General features: G+C 37.6%; 1 protein-coding gene across 6 annotated transcripts in view; it reads left to right on the top strand.

The window, feature by feature from the left end:
• LOC106467263 (zinc finger protein rotund-like) overlaps positions 1-16,449 on the top strand; it is a 155,978-nt gene that overhangs the window by 12,458 nt on the left and 127,071 nt on the right. For 4 of the 6 annotated variants that reach the window (XM_013927591.2, XM_022395401.1, XM_022395397.1 and 1 more), the window contains exon 2: positions 4,915-5,124. The exons of 1 other annotated variant lie outside the window; for it this stretch is intronic. In XM_013927591.2, the coding sequence (XP_013783045.1) occupies positions 5,031-5,124 (94 nt within the window). In that variant the 5' untranslated portion in view covers positions 4,915-5,030. Of the gene's footprint in view, positions 1-4,253; positions 5,125-16,449 lie in introns of those variants that run through there. One more of the 6 variants, XM_022395398.1, reaches the window with a different exon arrangement.

The raw sequence follows: 16,449 nt of genomic DNA, 5'->3' as shown, positions 1-16,449 counted from the left end.
GAATACTACCTATTGGTGTAGTCTTTGTGTACTTAATTAAACCAAAACCAAAACCCTAATAAGACTATAGAGTAACTAAAAATAAAAAAAATAATAACAAAAGTAGATTAAGTATCGTGGCTCATGTTAGTAATTACTAATGGAGTTTCATTATGTGTTTTGCATAGAAAATGAGTGACTTCATCAAATTGTTGTCGGTTCTTTACAGTGAGAGTTGTAAAAAACAAAAACATGGATAGAGAGAGAGAGAAGAAAAAAAGATGATTTTCGCAAAGATACACGTTTTGAGAACAACAGGTGGGGTCCATCAATGTCTCAGAAGAGGTTCGGGCGTGGATTAGTGGGTAGCATGCCGAACTGTTAATCCAAAGGTCCATGGTTCGCGTTCCGTTACCGTAAAATTCCACTTCAGGGGCGTGATTGCGTTATAAGAATGACGGTGAAATCCGTTTTTCGAATAGAGTAGCCCAACAATTGGCGGTGGGTGCTCTTGACTAGCTGCTTTCCCTGTTGTCTATCAGGAACAGCTAGATCACGCAGGCCTTATGTAGCTTTGCGCAAATATCCGAAACAAAGAAAGTTTCAAAAGGCTTATTTAGACCGAACAGTTCTCGAGACGACTTGTTACCGTCGTGTGTGAGGCAAAGAAAGAAACGCGTACGAACATAACATTGTAAACTCTAAACCTTTTTATCTTTTCGCTCTTATACACTACACCGACTTTAATGTTTCGTTTGTGACATAGGAGTTAATGAAAAAAAAAGCAGAAGAATAATAATAAAAAAAAAGTTAATTGTTTATATAACTTTGATCTTCAAAGAAACGGATCCGAGTGAAATTACCGCATACTTAGTAAGTAGATGCTTTAAAAGGTTCATCAGGCTTTTTGTGAAGACTTTTCTCTCTCTCTCTCAAAAAAGAAAACAAGTTTCACAAAAACACGTATATAATCGATTACAATAATTAACTTTGTATACACGTATTAGAAAGTAAAGTTTCCGAAACTAGTAGGTGGGTTTTAAAATAAATATACAGGGCCTTAATTAATGTTTTGTGAGATGCGATTGTACCATAATATTTGATGACATTTCTAATGGACAAAATGCGTAAAATAAATTAAAAAAACAAAACAGTTTAAGCTCCAAATTTTCCATTTACATTTATTCAGTATTAAAATGTTTATTTTTTTCTTCTTAAAAGGAATAAAAAAGGGGGGCATCTGTGGGTGATTTTTTTGTAGCCTACTAAGTTTCATATTTACTCAAATAATTGCCTCACAATTCACTTAGCCCCCCAGTGGCACAGCGGTATGTCTGCGGACATACAACGCTAGAAACCGGGTTTCGACACCCGTGGTTGGCAGAGCACAGATAGCCCATTGTGTAGCTTTGTGCTTAACTTCAAACAACAACTCAAACATTTTTTCGGTGAATACACGTTAAGTGCATGTGGCATTAATTACAACTGTAAATATTTTTAATATTTAATACATATTAAACATTTTAAGGCAAGAATCAACCAATCATTGATTCATTCCTTTATATTATCATTCTTATTCTTCTCTAAGCCTTAGTCTGAGGTCGCCTTCTCGGGTATTTCAAATTAGCCAATAATTTTTATACTCGAGTGGCTAGCCCTGACAGCAACTCTAAAGGTCGATTACGTTTGGTGACGGGGATTCGAACCCCCGACCCTTAGATTGCGAGTCGAACTCCCTAACCACCAGGTTCTGCTTCATATTATCACTATATTAAATAAACTGAAATTTAATTTTATTACATTTCAGTTTTTATATGAAAACTTGTTCTTTTTTCTTCTCTCTCTCTGGAAATTAATGAAGAATTTGGTTTATGAAACTAATCGTCTATACAAATTAGTATCTTCAAAGTGACGTCATTAAAATAGTAACCTCTGGGCTTTTTTTTTTCTAGTATTGTCTGTAAAACACAGTAAACAAACTGTGTATTCGGATAACTGTTTGTGATCTCCAAATGTTTCGCCTTTGTTTTTTTGTTGTTGCCCAACACATATACACACCGCCTTTGTTTTTTTGTTGTTGCCCAACACATATACACACCGCCTTTATTTTTTTTGTTGTTGCCCAACACATATACACACCGCCTTTGTTTTTTGTTGTTGCCCAACACATATACACACCGCCTTTGTTTTTTTGTTGTTGCCCAACACATATATACATTAGTTCTACATATCTTGAAATTAGAAATAGGCCTAATGTTACGATAAAAATGACTTTAGACTACATATTTCTCATTACTTGTCCACTCCGGACTGTATGAAGTGTCATTTCAGGTGTATCTGTTGTCATGACCCAGGAGGCCTTTCGTACAATACTAGAACTCGTCAGTCGAGCTGAATGAAGAGAGATAAAGGTTTATCAGAAACGCTTTTTATATATGCACTGCAAGTCCGGTGTTCGAGACATAACATAGCTGCACATGCTCCGCACGCTTAGCTGTGATTGCATTAAAAAAGTAGAATCAAATTCCGTCATTTAACTTAGAGAGCCGAATAACTTCCTCATGGCGGAGGGTGCTACTTACTGCTTGCCCTTCCTATGGTCAGTAGTTTAATATTAGGGGCAGTTGTACCTGAATTCTAGGGGTTAATGATTTGGACGTTTTACCCACGTACACGTAAGGTGTTGTTCGGGTTGAAAATTCCAAATAACTTTCAGTTGTTTATAGGTTACGTTATTGTATCACTATTGTTAGATATATATTTTAATCGATCACTTCGTTTTTGGTGTATATAGTTGTAATTGTCCAATTTCAATCTGTTTAGGTATTTTTATTTGAACTGATTTTCAGCTATTTAATTATTTGTATTTCTCTGTGTGTAAAACGGTAAGCCATCGCTAGTACGCAAACACAGGTACACAGTCATTGTGTGTGTGTGTGTGTTTTATAGCAAAGTCACAGTGGGTTTTTTTTTTGTTGTTGTGTCAACCGAGGGGAATCGAACCCCTGATTTTAGCGTTGTAAATCCGGGGTACCAAAATTATTTGGATTCCATTTCTTGTCGTCTTGCCAAATTGAACTAGTGTGACAAAAAAAAAATTGCGTTTCAGTTAAATAAGTAATAATTATTATAAATGGTTTTGGAGAGCACGTGAATTTTTATCACTTGTAAATAACGTGTGGAATGTTGGAGGTAACATTTGATGTCCACAGCACGAGGTGTTTCAGAATGTAACCGGATTCTCCTCCCTCCAGTAACATCGTCGAATAATTAAAGCAGTCTCCATGATACTAACACTCGATTAAGCTCTAGTCTCTGATATACTGAAGAGCTGCTTATCAGGACATTACGTAGATGGTTACCCGATCACTGCCCTATTTTACGTTCTAATCATGTTGACCGGACTATGGAACCGAGGTTTCGTGGTTCGCGTTCCGTTTGTGTCAAAAGAAAAATCGCACTTTTCAGTTTGAGCCCGTGGACATTTTAGAAGAGTGAGGGTCAAATCCCACTATTGGATCTGACAAGAGTTGCCTTCCCTTTATTCTATCATTTCAAAACTAGAGATGACCAGCACAGATAGCCCTCGATAGCTTTGCGCGAAATTTATCAAACAAACAAATCTAACTATCTTATTTGGAACTTGTAGGTAAATATCTTTAAATAGATTAAATGAGATTTTCAATAGTTGTTCACTAGCTGGTCAATGAAACCGAGTTTCGAAAGGAAGTTTCACAGGCTGTTACTGTGGGAGTCTATTGAGGGTACAGGATGATGGACGATAAATCCTCCTACTTTTGTATCTAGTTGGAGAGGTTTGGGCAGGAAACTGCTCGACTGTTGGTTACATTCGGAGTTGGGGATCGTTGGCAATGAATTTTCCAACTGTTGGGCTATTCAGAATTGAAGAACGTGGGCAGTACTTTTGGGTCGAATTGGAATAGCAAAAGGTGGACGGTAAACTATTTTACTGGTGGGTCCATTGGAAGGCAGAGAAGGTGGGTGGTAAATTGTACAACTTGTGTCTACTGGAGTTTAGGGCCTAGCTTATCCTGGTGGTTAGGGCACTCGACTCGCAGTCTGTGGGTCGCGGGTTTGAACCCCCGTCACAACAAATATGCTCGCCCCTTCAGTTGTGGGGCGTTATAATATGACGGCCAATCCTCCTATTCGTTGGTAAAAAGAGTAGCCCAAGAGTTGGCGGTGGGTTGTGTTGACTAACTTCCTTCCCTCTAGTCTTTCATTGCTAAATTAGGGACAGCTAGCGCGCATAGATAGCACTCGTGTAGCTTCGCGCGAAATTCAAAACAAACCAAACCATTGGAGTCAGATTTTAGAAGCTGAACAGTAATTATTGTTCAACGTTGTGTTCCTTTTCAATTGTTTAATTATTATTTCAGATCACATGATGGATTAACAAACAAACAACAACAATATTCTAAAGGGGTCGTTGAAATCATTTTAGAAGATTAACTTTTGCTTCATTTTTTAAAATATTACACACAACCCATTTATCCGTTTGTGTGTAGTACATTTATTACAAACTGTAGGAAAGGATTTTGGAGTAAAAAAGTTATTATATTATTTCCCGCGTGATAAAGGAGTGGAGTAAAAACGGTGATACCAACATTTAATTTACAGGGTATTAGAGATTGCCAGCTGGTTGTAATATGTTATTTTCCCCCGTAAGTCGATCGAGAACTTTGGTACATTTGAGGTCTGGATTAGTCAGTGGTAATGTTTCAATGCGATAAATACGTTCCAGGTGGTGTATCTTATACAGACATTTGTCAGAAAAAGGTTCGAAACGCTATGTTGATGTAGTCTGAATGTTACTTCACAAGTTTCCTAGTATGTTTACGTTTCTAATTTCGCTCTCTGTCCGTCCTGCGTTACACATTCACTTCTTAAACACCCAAACTCTGTCTCTCACAGCGTCAGTAGGGACAAAAAGGAAGCTAAATCCTTGGAGATACTAGTTATTCCGCACGCGGTTATGGTATACTCTCTAGTGCTACCTGTATCCGGGAATACACAAGTGCAACGAGGAGATGGATTTACGGCAGCAGCCAGCCGGGGTAGGAACCCCAGTTATCTCGTTGTTGAAGTTAAGGAACTTTTTCTTCGGACCCCAACGTGCTAATGGTAAGTAAGAGGTAGGACTGGTTGAAGCATTCTCTAAATGCCACTTTATTTATACACGTCTCCCTACGAAATGTCAGTTTATGTATACGTGTCTCCCTACGGAATGTCAGTTTATGTATACACGTTTCCGTACGAAACGTCAGTTTATTTATACGTGTCTCCCTACGAAATGTCATTTTATTTATACACGTCTCCCTACGAAATGTCAGTTTATGTATACGCGTCTCCCTACGAAATGTCAGTTTAATTATACGTGTCTCTCTACGAAAAAGCCCCCCAGTGGCACATCGGTATGTCTGCGGACTTACACCGCTAGAATCCGGGTTTCCATACCCGTGGTGGGCAGAGCACAGATAGCCCATTGTGTAGCTTTGTGCATAATTACAAACAAACCCTACGAACCGTCAGTTTGTGGTCCACTAGAAACTGACATCTTCCATAACAACCAAATTTTTGTTTTAGGGACTTCTATAAGATGTCACTATTGCGTGAGAAAAATTCACTTAAATTCACACATAGAGAAATAATATATTAGGCAAGTCAAAGTATATGCATATGATGTCCTTGAAAACGTCAATTATATTATGTTTTGGAATATATGGACATGAATTGCCTTTTAAAATAACACAATGTTCCTCCATGGAGGACAAAACGAGTAAGAAGAGAGGATAATAATTCCAAAATTCCAAACAAGATAAACTTTCATTTGCAAACCCTAGCATTTTTGCCAAAAAACGTCATCATTCAGAGCAATTTGGAAAACTATTGACATCACATTGCCTTATAAAACACCAAAATGTTTCCCCAATGGACAAAACAAACGGAGAGAATAATAATTTCAGAATTAAGAACAAGATCAAATTCCAGTTGCAAACCCCTAACCCTTGGGTTGAATATATGATAACCACTCAAAACAGAACTACACACGTTTTAAAGCTGACATTGTTCTAAAAGACATACAACAATAGAATGCTAAACAACACATTAAGTGTTATTACAGATACTAATAAGTACATCAACAAGCACGACAAGAGTCAGAGAATACAAATGAACGTCTTCTATATCAATCAGTCAAGTTCTTCATCATCAATGAGTTTTACCATTGTGCTTCATACTTGCAATGGATACTGCAAGTGATACCCTTCTCGGAACATCTAGATGACACACATGGTCGTTGACCGTTCTTACATGAACATCTAACATCTGAAAGACGTTCCATGGATGCTGTTGTCGGTGGTTACGGATAAAACGGAACCATCATCTACCTTGTATCCACACTCCTCTTTGACTTGGTAATAAACTCGAAGAATGTGGAAGTAGGCTGCTCTGCTTCTTATATTGAATAGGAACAAAATTCGGCGATATCACTATCAAGTATGCAATTCATCTTAATCTTTGGAATTTGGCACTGTCCATGCGGACAGCATGCATAAACTTCTAACCGATATCCTGTATAAAGTCGTTTGTGTCCCTGAAATTGAGTACTTCTGAATGTCATTGTTGTGATGACTGAAGTATTTTGAGATGCTTAACTTTACCGATTCCGAACAAAGATGAAATCTTGTCGCATTCAGACATGGCATGAAAAAAAAAAAGGTAAGCACATGTATAATTATTTCCCAGTAACTTCTTTCGATATGCTGATTGAAACATACTGCTGCTCTGTATGTAGAAAATATCTGCGTGATGCAATAACACTATTAGAATATCTGTGTCGCCTGGTGTGACAACTATCTGTTCGTGGTTTTTTGTGAGTTAAAGTGCCTTTCGAACTATCACCACGTTCTTCCTGTCCTGCATGATCTACGTTGATCCCAGCTGTGAGTTGCCAGCAGGGTAATGAAGACTTCTTTATTACGTTCGTTCGATGCCTTGTCTGTAGGAACTGGGGAATTATTATTGATCAACCATGAGAACTGGAGTATTGTTATTGACCAACCATGGGAACTGGAGTATTGTTATTGATCAACCATGGGAACTGGAGTATTGTTATTGATCAACCATGAGAACTGGAGTATTGTTATTATTGATCAACCATAAGCACTGGACTATTGGTATTGATCAACCATGAGAACTGGAGTATTGTTATTGATCAACCATGAGAACTGGACTATTGTTATTGATCAACCATGAGAACTGGAGTATTGTTATTGATAAACCATGGTAACTGGAGTATTGCTATTGATCAACCATGGTAACTGGGGTATTGTTATTGATCAACCATGGGAACTGGAGTGTTGTTATTGATCAACCATGGTAACTGGGGTATTGTTATTGATCAACCTTGGGAACTGGAGTATTGTTATTGATCAACCTTGGGAACTGGAGTATTGTTATTGATCAACCATGGGAACTAGGGTATTGTTATTGATCAACCATGGAAACTGGAGTATTGTTATTGATCAACCATGGGAACTGGAGTATTGTTATTGATCAACCTTGGGAACTGGAGTATTGTTATTGATCAACCATGGGAACTGGGGTATTTCTGTTGATCAACCTTGGGAACTGGAGTATTGTTAATGGTTGATCAACAGAAATACCCCAGTTCCCATGGTTGATCAATAACAATACCCCAGTTCCCATGGTTGATCAATAACAATACTCCAGTTCCCAAGGTTGATCAACAGAAATACCCCAGTTCCCATGGTTGATCAATAACAATACCCCAGTTCCCATGGTTGATCAATAACAATACCCCAGTTCCCAAGGTTGATCAAGGGAACTGGGGTATTGTTATTGATCAACCATGGGAACTGGGGTATTGTTATTGATCAACCATGGGAACTGGGGTATTTCTGTTGATCAACCTTGGGAACTGGAGTATTGTTATTGATCAACCATGGGAACTGGGGTATTGTTATTGATCAACCATGGGAACTGGAGTATTTCTGTTGATCACTATGTCAGCAACTGATATTTGATGTGGTCACCGTTTCTTCCGTTCCGATCCTTTTGTCGTTTCTACTTCAGTGGATATCAAAGAGTCAAACACTGTGTCCGTAGATGCAACTTTTGGCCATGGAATATGATAAAACAGAGCACAACTGTCATACACTTGGTGTTTCGAACATGGTAGTTGATTTGTTATATTTGTACTCATTTGGAGCAAATGCTTCACTAGTTGTGACTTCTGGGTTTTCCTCATACTTCCATCAGTCTTTAGTCTTGAAGTTGAGGAGTTAAGTTTGTGAAGTCCAACAGTACTGTGTTCAGCTTGTTCTACTTTTCTTGCTAGCGTGTAAGCCTTGTAGCGTTGTGACTTCTGGGTTTTCCTCATACTTCCATCAGTCTTTAGTCTTGAAGTTGAGGAGTTAAGTTTGTGAAGTCCAACAGTACTGTGTTCAGCTTGTTCTACTTTTCTTGCTAGCGTGTAAGCCTTGTAAATGCTTCACTAGTTGTGACTTCTGGGTTTTCCTCATACTTCCATCAGTCTTTAGTCTTGAAGTTGAGGAGTTAAGTTTGTGAAGTCCAACAGTACTGTGTTCAGCTTGTTCTACTTTTCTTGCTAGCGTGTAAGCCTTGTAGCACTTGTCATTCGCGTGGAATTTTTCCAGAAGGTGATGGTTGGACTTTCTTGTGAAGCTCATCTTCACACTTCTGTGATGCCTCAAGCAGCGTAGTTAACCACTTGGGACTTAATGTTCTACCACCGCCACAAACTACACCAAGACATGGTGATGTCTTATCTGTAATGAAAAGAAACAAAATTAAAACAAGTAACTGACAGCAAAAGCAGTAATAGCAGCAACAACAGTAGTAGTACCAGCACCACCAATAGCAACAACAGTAGTACCAGCACCACCAATAGCAACAACTGTAGTACCAGCACCACCAATAGCAACAACTTAGTACCAGCACCACAAAAACAACACAACAACAGTAGTAGTACCAGCACCACCAATAGCAACAACTTAGTACAGCACCACAAAAAGTAACAGCAGCAGCAACAACAGTAGTACCAGCACCACCAATAGCAACAACAGTAGTACCAGCACCACCAATAGCAACAACAACAGTAGTACCAGCACCACAAATAGCAACAGCAACAACAGTAGTACCAGCACCACCAATAGCAACAACAGTAGTACCAGCACCACCAATAGCAACAACTGTAGTACCAGCACCACAAATAGCAACAACTGTAGTACCAGGGTGCTGGTACTACTGTTGTTGCTGCTGCTGTTACTTTTTGTGGTGCTGGTACTACAGTTGTTGCTATTGGTGGTGCTGGTACTACTGTTGTTGCTGCTGCTGTTACTTTTTGTGGTGATCAACAGCAGCAACAACAGTAGTACCAGCACCACCAATAGCAACAACAGTAGTACCAGCACCACAAAAAGCAACAGCAACAACAGTAGTACCAGCACCACAAAAAGCAACAACAACAGTAGTATCAGCACCACAAATAGCAACAACAACAACAGTAGTACCAGCACCACAAATAGCAACAGCAACAACAGTAGTACCAGCACCACCAATAGCAACAGCAGCTGGACATTAAATATTATCATCACTAGTCACGGCTGTCTTTATCTATTGTCCTGAAGTACTCTTTTTGATAAATTTATTTAACGTTCGCAGTATTAAACACATTAAATATTTCTGCATTCATACGTGGTTACTGAATTCAAAACATACTATTAAATTACTATAATTATCCTCAACTACAATCACTAGTGCCTGTTTTCGCTTGAGACTTAGATTACAGCTTTGGTTAATATTAAATATGTCTGTTACATTCGTCTTAAAATTCCCAAGGTCCCTAAGCTTTAATGTCCTAAAATATTGAAGTTTCAATTTTCTTAAGAAACCATGCAAACAATTACGTTAGCTGGTTTTATTGTATCATTACTATGAATAAAACGCAGTGCAAAAACATTTGCTATATTGATTCAATGTTTAATAGTAGTCTTTTCACGCAAGAAAGTGCATTGTATAGGCATAACTTTGACCTGCAAAAAAACAACAAAAATCCCCACGTGAGAATTTGTGAATTTTTCCTGCAGCTTTCAGGTAGCAATATGCACGTTTAAAGGCCAAAACTTGGTTATTGTGGAAAATGTCCAGGTTGGGCACATTTTGTGTCAGTTTCTACTGGACTATAATTTATACGTATGTTCCTCTCTACGAACCGTCAATGTATTTCGAAATGGTGTATTTAAGCGTTTTACACTCACAAAAAAAGAAACCTGTCATTCTGTAGGTATTTAAAGAACTTGTAGCATTCCGCCTCAATTTAGTTCTTCGTATTGTTAGTGTATTTATACGTGTCTCCCTACGAACCAAGATTTCTACCTGTTCGTCTCTGTGTTTGTAGCTGATTCAGACACTTTCCATTATTCTTTGTATTTCTAATAACAACTAAATTATCTTTAATTGTCTGTCTATTCGTGAACTAACTCGCTGGTGATCTAGGATCTTCGGACTGTCTCTCAGTTCAACTTAGTTAGCACACAAAATGTGTGAAAAAATGTATACTTTAATGTATACTTCATAACTACAAGTCACCAAGCGGATTTTCAACAAACACTGATGTCAATATTTTGTCAATAAAGTTTTAAATTCATTACTGGAATATCAAACACTGATGTATACTGTAATAAACGATACACGATTTAAATCAACAGTTGAAACTAATTTGACATTTTTATGCCCAATAGTATGAAGCTTATGTTTCTGGTAAATTGTAATTCGAATATCAGCCACATGTTGACATCCAGTGATTTGAACTTTGGTCAAATATTTTGAGTCCAGCATCTATTATACAGAGTGAGACTACAGTGGCTGTAGGGTTGTTTTATTTAAAACACAGTTATCTAACTGGTTGAATATGTATGTCGTGTCCTGTTTATTTATCTGTCTGGTTGTTTATATATAGCCTCCTAGTGGCAGAGCGGTATGTCTGCGGACTCACACCGCTAGAAACCGGGTTTCGATACCCGTGGTGGGCAGACCACAGATAGCCCCTTGTGTAGGTTTGTGCTTAATTCCAAACAGTCAATCAATCAGTTGTTTATATATATAAGATGCACGTCGGGTGTTGGTTATTTATCCAAGTGGTGTATATAGCATGTACTCTCGGTGTATGTACTGTTAGATTATATAATATATATTGTGTGCTACTTTTAGCATGCACATATTATGGCTGTAACCATTTCACAATCTTGGGAAAAGATACATCTTTATTCAGATGATTTTACAAAACTGTAGAGCAGGTTAACCGTCCTTAGACGTTAGAGGTGAACGGGAAGTATGACAAGAAAAATTGCGCTTTATTCTTAGAAATGAGCCTAGTCTGACGTAGGTGACATGGCATTCTGAGAGGTCTTAGCAGCGCTTAGAGTTGAATATTGTTCCAAGGAAAGCTATCTTTTGATAAGAGTTCGTCTAGACCAGATTTTTGTTCAGTTAGAATCGCTTTAGTGATTACCAGTTATACTGTGTTTTGTAAGTTGGTGTCTTGAAAGATGTAGAAGCCAACCACCTCAATAGAATTTTTAGACACTATGTATCATTGTTTTATTTTATCAATGAAGTATTATTTTGTCTAAGTGAAACAAGTACGTCCGTTCTTTGTTTGTGACTTTACTCTTTTGATATCCTCGAGTCTGTAACGTTCTGAAATAAAAACGCCACTTCTAAGTACATGGTCAAAAAGAAGGAAGTAACAAATGAGTGTAGGAGAAGTGATTTATAGGATGAAAGTCTTTCATCACAGAGGCAAGGGACGATGGGCACATTACAATATGTACTTGGGACCAGGAAGTAAAGTACTGACAGCAAACAATAATTACCACTGCTGTGGTTAAACTAGAGGAACTTGGATTGATTCTGGCCGCCATATTGGTTGGGTGTTGTGCTCAGAGTTGTGTTGGCCAGCTTAGATCATCCTCAATTATCTAGGCGTGACCTGTGGACTTACACGCATGTGAGATTGAGTTCTTGGTAGAAACTACTGTTACCAGAAAATTATTGGACATCAGGCACTTACCTCTCCACTGTACATATGAATCTTTGGATACACTAGAATGTACATGCTACTTAAACATGTTAGAAGAATTACCCGCGTATCAAACTATACAGTGGGATCAGACATTAGATTGCTTTTACTACGTGAGATAGCTGATACAGTATTTGACCTGTGTAATGTGCCAGCTACGTTTGAGAGGCTGATAGAGTTTACACTGAGAGGGTTGTGATGTTTGTTTGTTTTTAAATTTCGCCCAAAGCTACTCGAGGGTTATCTGCGCGGGTTGCAATAAGGCAAATGTCTTATCTACAGCGGTGGAAATAAATGTGCAAACTACACACACAAATCATGTACAACACGTGCCAGATACTCCATCGAGAATTGAGTTGCTGACAATATAGTACAACAGCTATGTTGATGTGGTATTCTGCGACTCTTTACCATCCAATGATACCACACCAGCTCACTTACCTTCAAAACGTAACCATCAGTACCATTATGTATGTTGAAGAAGACATGATCTTCAGGAATGACATACCTAATAACATTAATGTGGCAGTTACCATTCTGAATGGTTAGTATTATTCCATGTGACAGCTTGAAGTGAAACTGTATCTGTCAGTGGGTACTATATGAAAGACATTTTGCATTTTCAGGACACTGGGGCTGTCAATGAAGAAAGCCCTAAATTACTACTAATGATCTGAAAACTGTCAATGAAGAAAGCCCTAAATTTCCACTAGTGATGTGAAGAGTCAATGAAGAAAGTCCCAAATTTCCACTAGTGGTGTGAAGACTGTCAATGAAGAAAGCCCTAAATTACCACTAATGATATGAAAACTGTCAATGAAGAAAGCCCTAAATTACAACTAATGATCTGAAAACTGTCAATGAAGAAAGCCCTAAATTTCCACTAGTGGTGTGAAGAGTCAATGAAGAAAGTCCCAAATTTCCACTAGTGATGTGAAAATTGTCAATGAAGAAAGTCCCAAATTTTCACTAGTGATGTGAAGACTGTCAATGAAGAAAGTCCCAAATTTTCACTAGTGATGTGAAGACTGTCAATGAAGAAAGTCCCAAATTTCCACTAGTGGTGTGAAGACTGTCAATGAAGAAAGTCCCAAATTACCACGAGGGAAGTGAAGACTGTCAATCAAGAAAGTCCTAAATTAGCACTAGTGATCTCAAGAATATCAGTATACGTTTCTTGCAAGATAACAAACATTCTAGTATAGATTTGCCAATAACCTGGCTTCCAATTCAAACGTCTTAGTCACGTCGAGGACACTAAGTGCAGACTCACTGAATAAGAAGCAGCTTGGAAACCTTGATATTGGAGACACAATCAGAAGAAAAAGTTAAGAATCCTAATGTTGATGACTTGTTTTGTGACTTAAATACAAATTTGAAGACCCATATCAGCTATTTCTATATATTTACTTCAGGTGGGTTTCTCGACATCATGAATTACTTCACTAAGTGGGGCAAAACCTATCCAATGGATTCATTCTTTGACACTATGACACAATGTTGCTGGTAATTTAACAGAACGGTAGATGGCGTGATTCCGAACACATGGAGAATCCAAACACAGGTTTTGAAAAGAACTTCAAAACGTTTGTTCATAAGTATGCACACTCCACCATTTCATTCTTGGTTTAAGTGGTTGCCTGAAAGGATTATACAGACTGTCAAGCACATGCTTACGAAATTTGTTAATCTTGACCAAACTTTGTGAGAGCATACAGAACAGCAGCTGACTTATACACTAAAATTACTAATGTTCAGGTGTAAAGACAGCTCCTAGTGTAATAGGCGTTCACGTCGTTAAAAACACACGTGCCACATGAATGTATGGAATGGTTAAGATCTTAATTAGTTGAGGAATTTCCACATCAAAAGTTGAGTAAAGCAGCTACTCAACAAGATGTGTTATGATAAGACACTGAGGGAATAAAAGTTCAAGCCTGGGTATGGCTATTGTAAACATCAATGGTGTACGAGCAGCTCAGTTCTGGCTGACTGATTCTCATCCCATCTTTAGACAGTTCAATCCATCACACTATAAGCTTCTGGGGCCGCTGATGTACAAAGGTGCCTTAAACATGTTGGAAAGATAAAGTCGTGTGTCACTGAAGAATCCCTCTTGCAATGGCAGGACCAGGAACCAGAGGTTCTAGAGATTTGTAGGTCTGAAGACGGCAGGAACACTGTGTCATTCAATTTCAATCTAGCTGATGGCAAGGAACATTCCACAAGTACCTGGCTGTTTACATCGAAAAGGAAGAGCCGACAGTAGAACAAATCAGGTGTTCAGAAGATCAGCTGTGACATCAAAATCAACCTCTGAATCAATAGCGCTGAGATTAATACTGATCAGTAGTCAAAACAGCCACATAATCAAAAGCTAAAAGGGGTCATCCCTCTTACTTTCGAAACTAACAGTAAAGACTATTAGATATAGCAATTTTACATTATTGACAGTTGATGTTCGCTAGTAATTCTAATACATCAATAAACTGAAAGAACTTTGAGAGACAACAACTTTACTTCTGGACCTTTACTTCTGATCTTAAAAGAAGCAACTTGGGCCTTTAGAAATCATAGTGGAAAAGAATCTGTTCATCTAATTTTGCTCATGATAGTGAAGGTAATAGGTTTTCTGACCCATGAATTGTGATGGTATGGCAGGCAATATGACTACAAAGGTTGATAGCCAGCTAAAATAGTTTATGTTGTTGTCTTTGGGTCATAATTTAAACTGGTTTATCAACTATAGTTGACAACACAAACTATAATCCAAGTTGTACGATTTGTTATACAAAGGACCGAATTTTTGCCCTTTGAATGTGTGATTTTTGTGTAGTATGAAAAACAGTTGGGTCCCTTAACTCACAGATGTGTCACAGTGGCAGACAGATGTTAGTGAAGTTATTTGTATTCGTCATTGTACATGTGCCAGCCATTTTTTGTCTGTGAAGTATTAGGAGTATATACACCAGTTTTAATTATGTGATGTCTATCTTACGTCACAAACAAACGGTCATATATATATATATATATATAAACATCACTTAAATACAGTAGTACTTAGATTGAACCACACTAAGAGAGAGAAATTAATGTGGTGTGTGTGTGTATCTAATGGTGGTAAAGCATATATATATATGATTTATATTTTAAACTTGGATATTCGAAGTCATATGATTTTTCACAAAAGGAGATGAAGGTTATTGTACCAATGTTTTTATTGGTGGTGGAGAAGCAATTTGGCATAATTGAAAAATTGATGTGCCTTTTTAAAACCTTTATCCGAGGAAACGAAATCGTGATTACAGGAATGTGTTCAAATTAAATAAAACATGACCTTCTAAGTATTTTTTTTCAGTTAGAATATATCCATTTTGTAGAACTGAAATATTTACGAATAGTGCGAATATTTACTGAATTTTGTCCCGTTACGAAGTTTGATCTGTTTTTGTATTTTTTTTTAGATTATGTTACAGTAAAGTGAAATTTAAAAGTAAAGACAAAAGACCTGATATTTAGCCACCTAGCTTTGGGAGTTGTGGTCAGGGCTTGCAAAACTGATGACCAAGTCTCAGTAATCATCATAAGTACCATAATATTTACGGCCGAAAATATCATTAACATCGAGGGTACCCGACTGACGAAACACTGCATTATAATAATTACAAGTAAAAACATAAGAACGGTATATTTAATTAGCCTTACTAATTAACAAGGTCATTTTTAGTTTCACTAAGTAGGTATCTTTTTCTAATTGGAAGTTAATATTAATTACTTCAACTAATTTCTCCATTGATCTTTGTTTGGTAATGAAAATGATCAGGTGGCCTTCTGCGATCTTTAACACGAACCAAAAAGTGCCCATTTGTGTAATCAATGTATCGCTCTCCACATTTGCACTTTACAAAGTAAAAAACATTGTTTAAGTTTTGATACATAATTTTGAGTTTATTATTTTCATTATCAAACAGTTGCCCAAGAGAACTTAGAGAGAGATTTAAATAATTTCCACAACCACATCTCTTGCCCAAAAATATCTAGAGAAATAATGAAATAATTTCCACAACCACCACACCTCTTGCCCAAAAGTACCTAGAGAAAGATTGAAATAATTTCCACAACCACCACACCTCTTGCCCAAGGGGACTTAGAGAGATAATGAAATAATTTCCACAACCACCACATCTCTTGCCCAAAAATACCCAGAGAGAGAATGAAATAATTTCCACAACCACCACATCTCTTGCCCAAAAGTACCTAGAGAGAGATTGAAATAATTTCCACAACCACCACACCTCTTGCCCAAGAGGACTTAGAGAGAG

The sequence above is a fragment of the Limulus polyphemus genome, unplaced genomic scaffold (assembly GCF_000517525.1).
Source record: "Limulus polyphemus unplaced genomic scaffold, Limulus_polyphemus-2.1.2 Scaffold2548, whole genome shotgun sequence".
Classification (NCBI taxonomy): domain Eukaryota; kingdom Metazoa; phylum Arthropoda; class Merostomata; order Xiphosura; family Limulidae; genus Limulus; species Limulus polyphemus.
The sequence above is the reverse complement of the archived record's forward strand: the minus strand, read 5'-3'. Positions and strand labels throughout refer to the sequence as shown.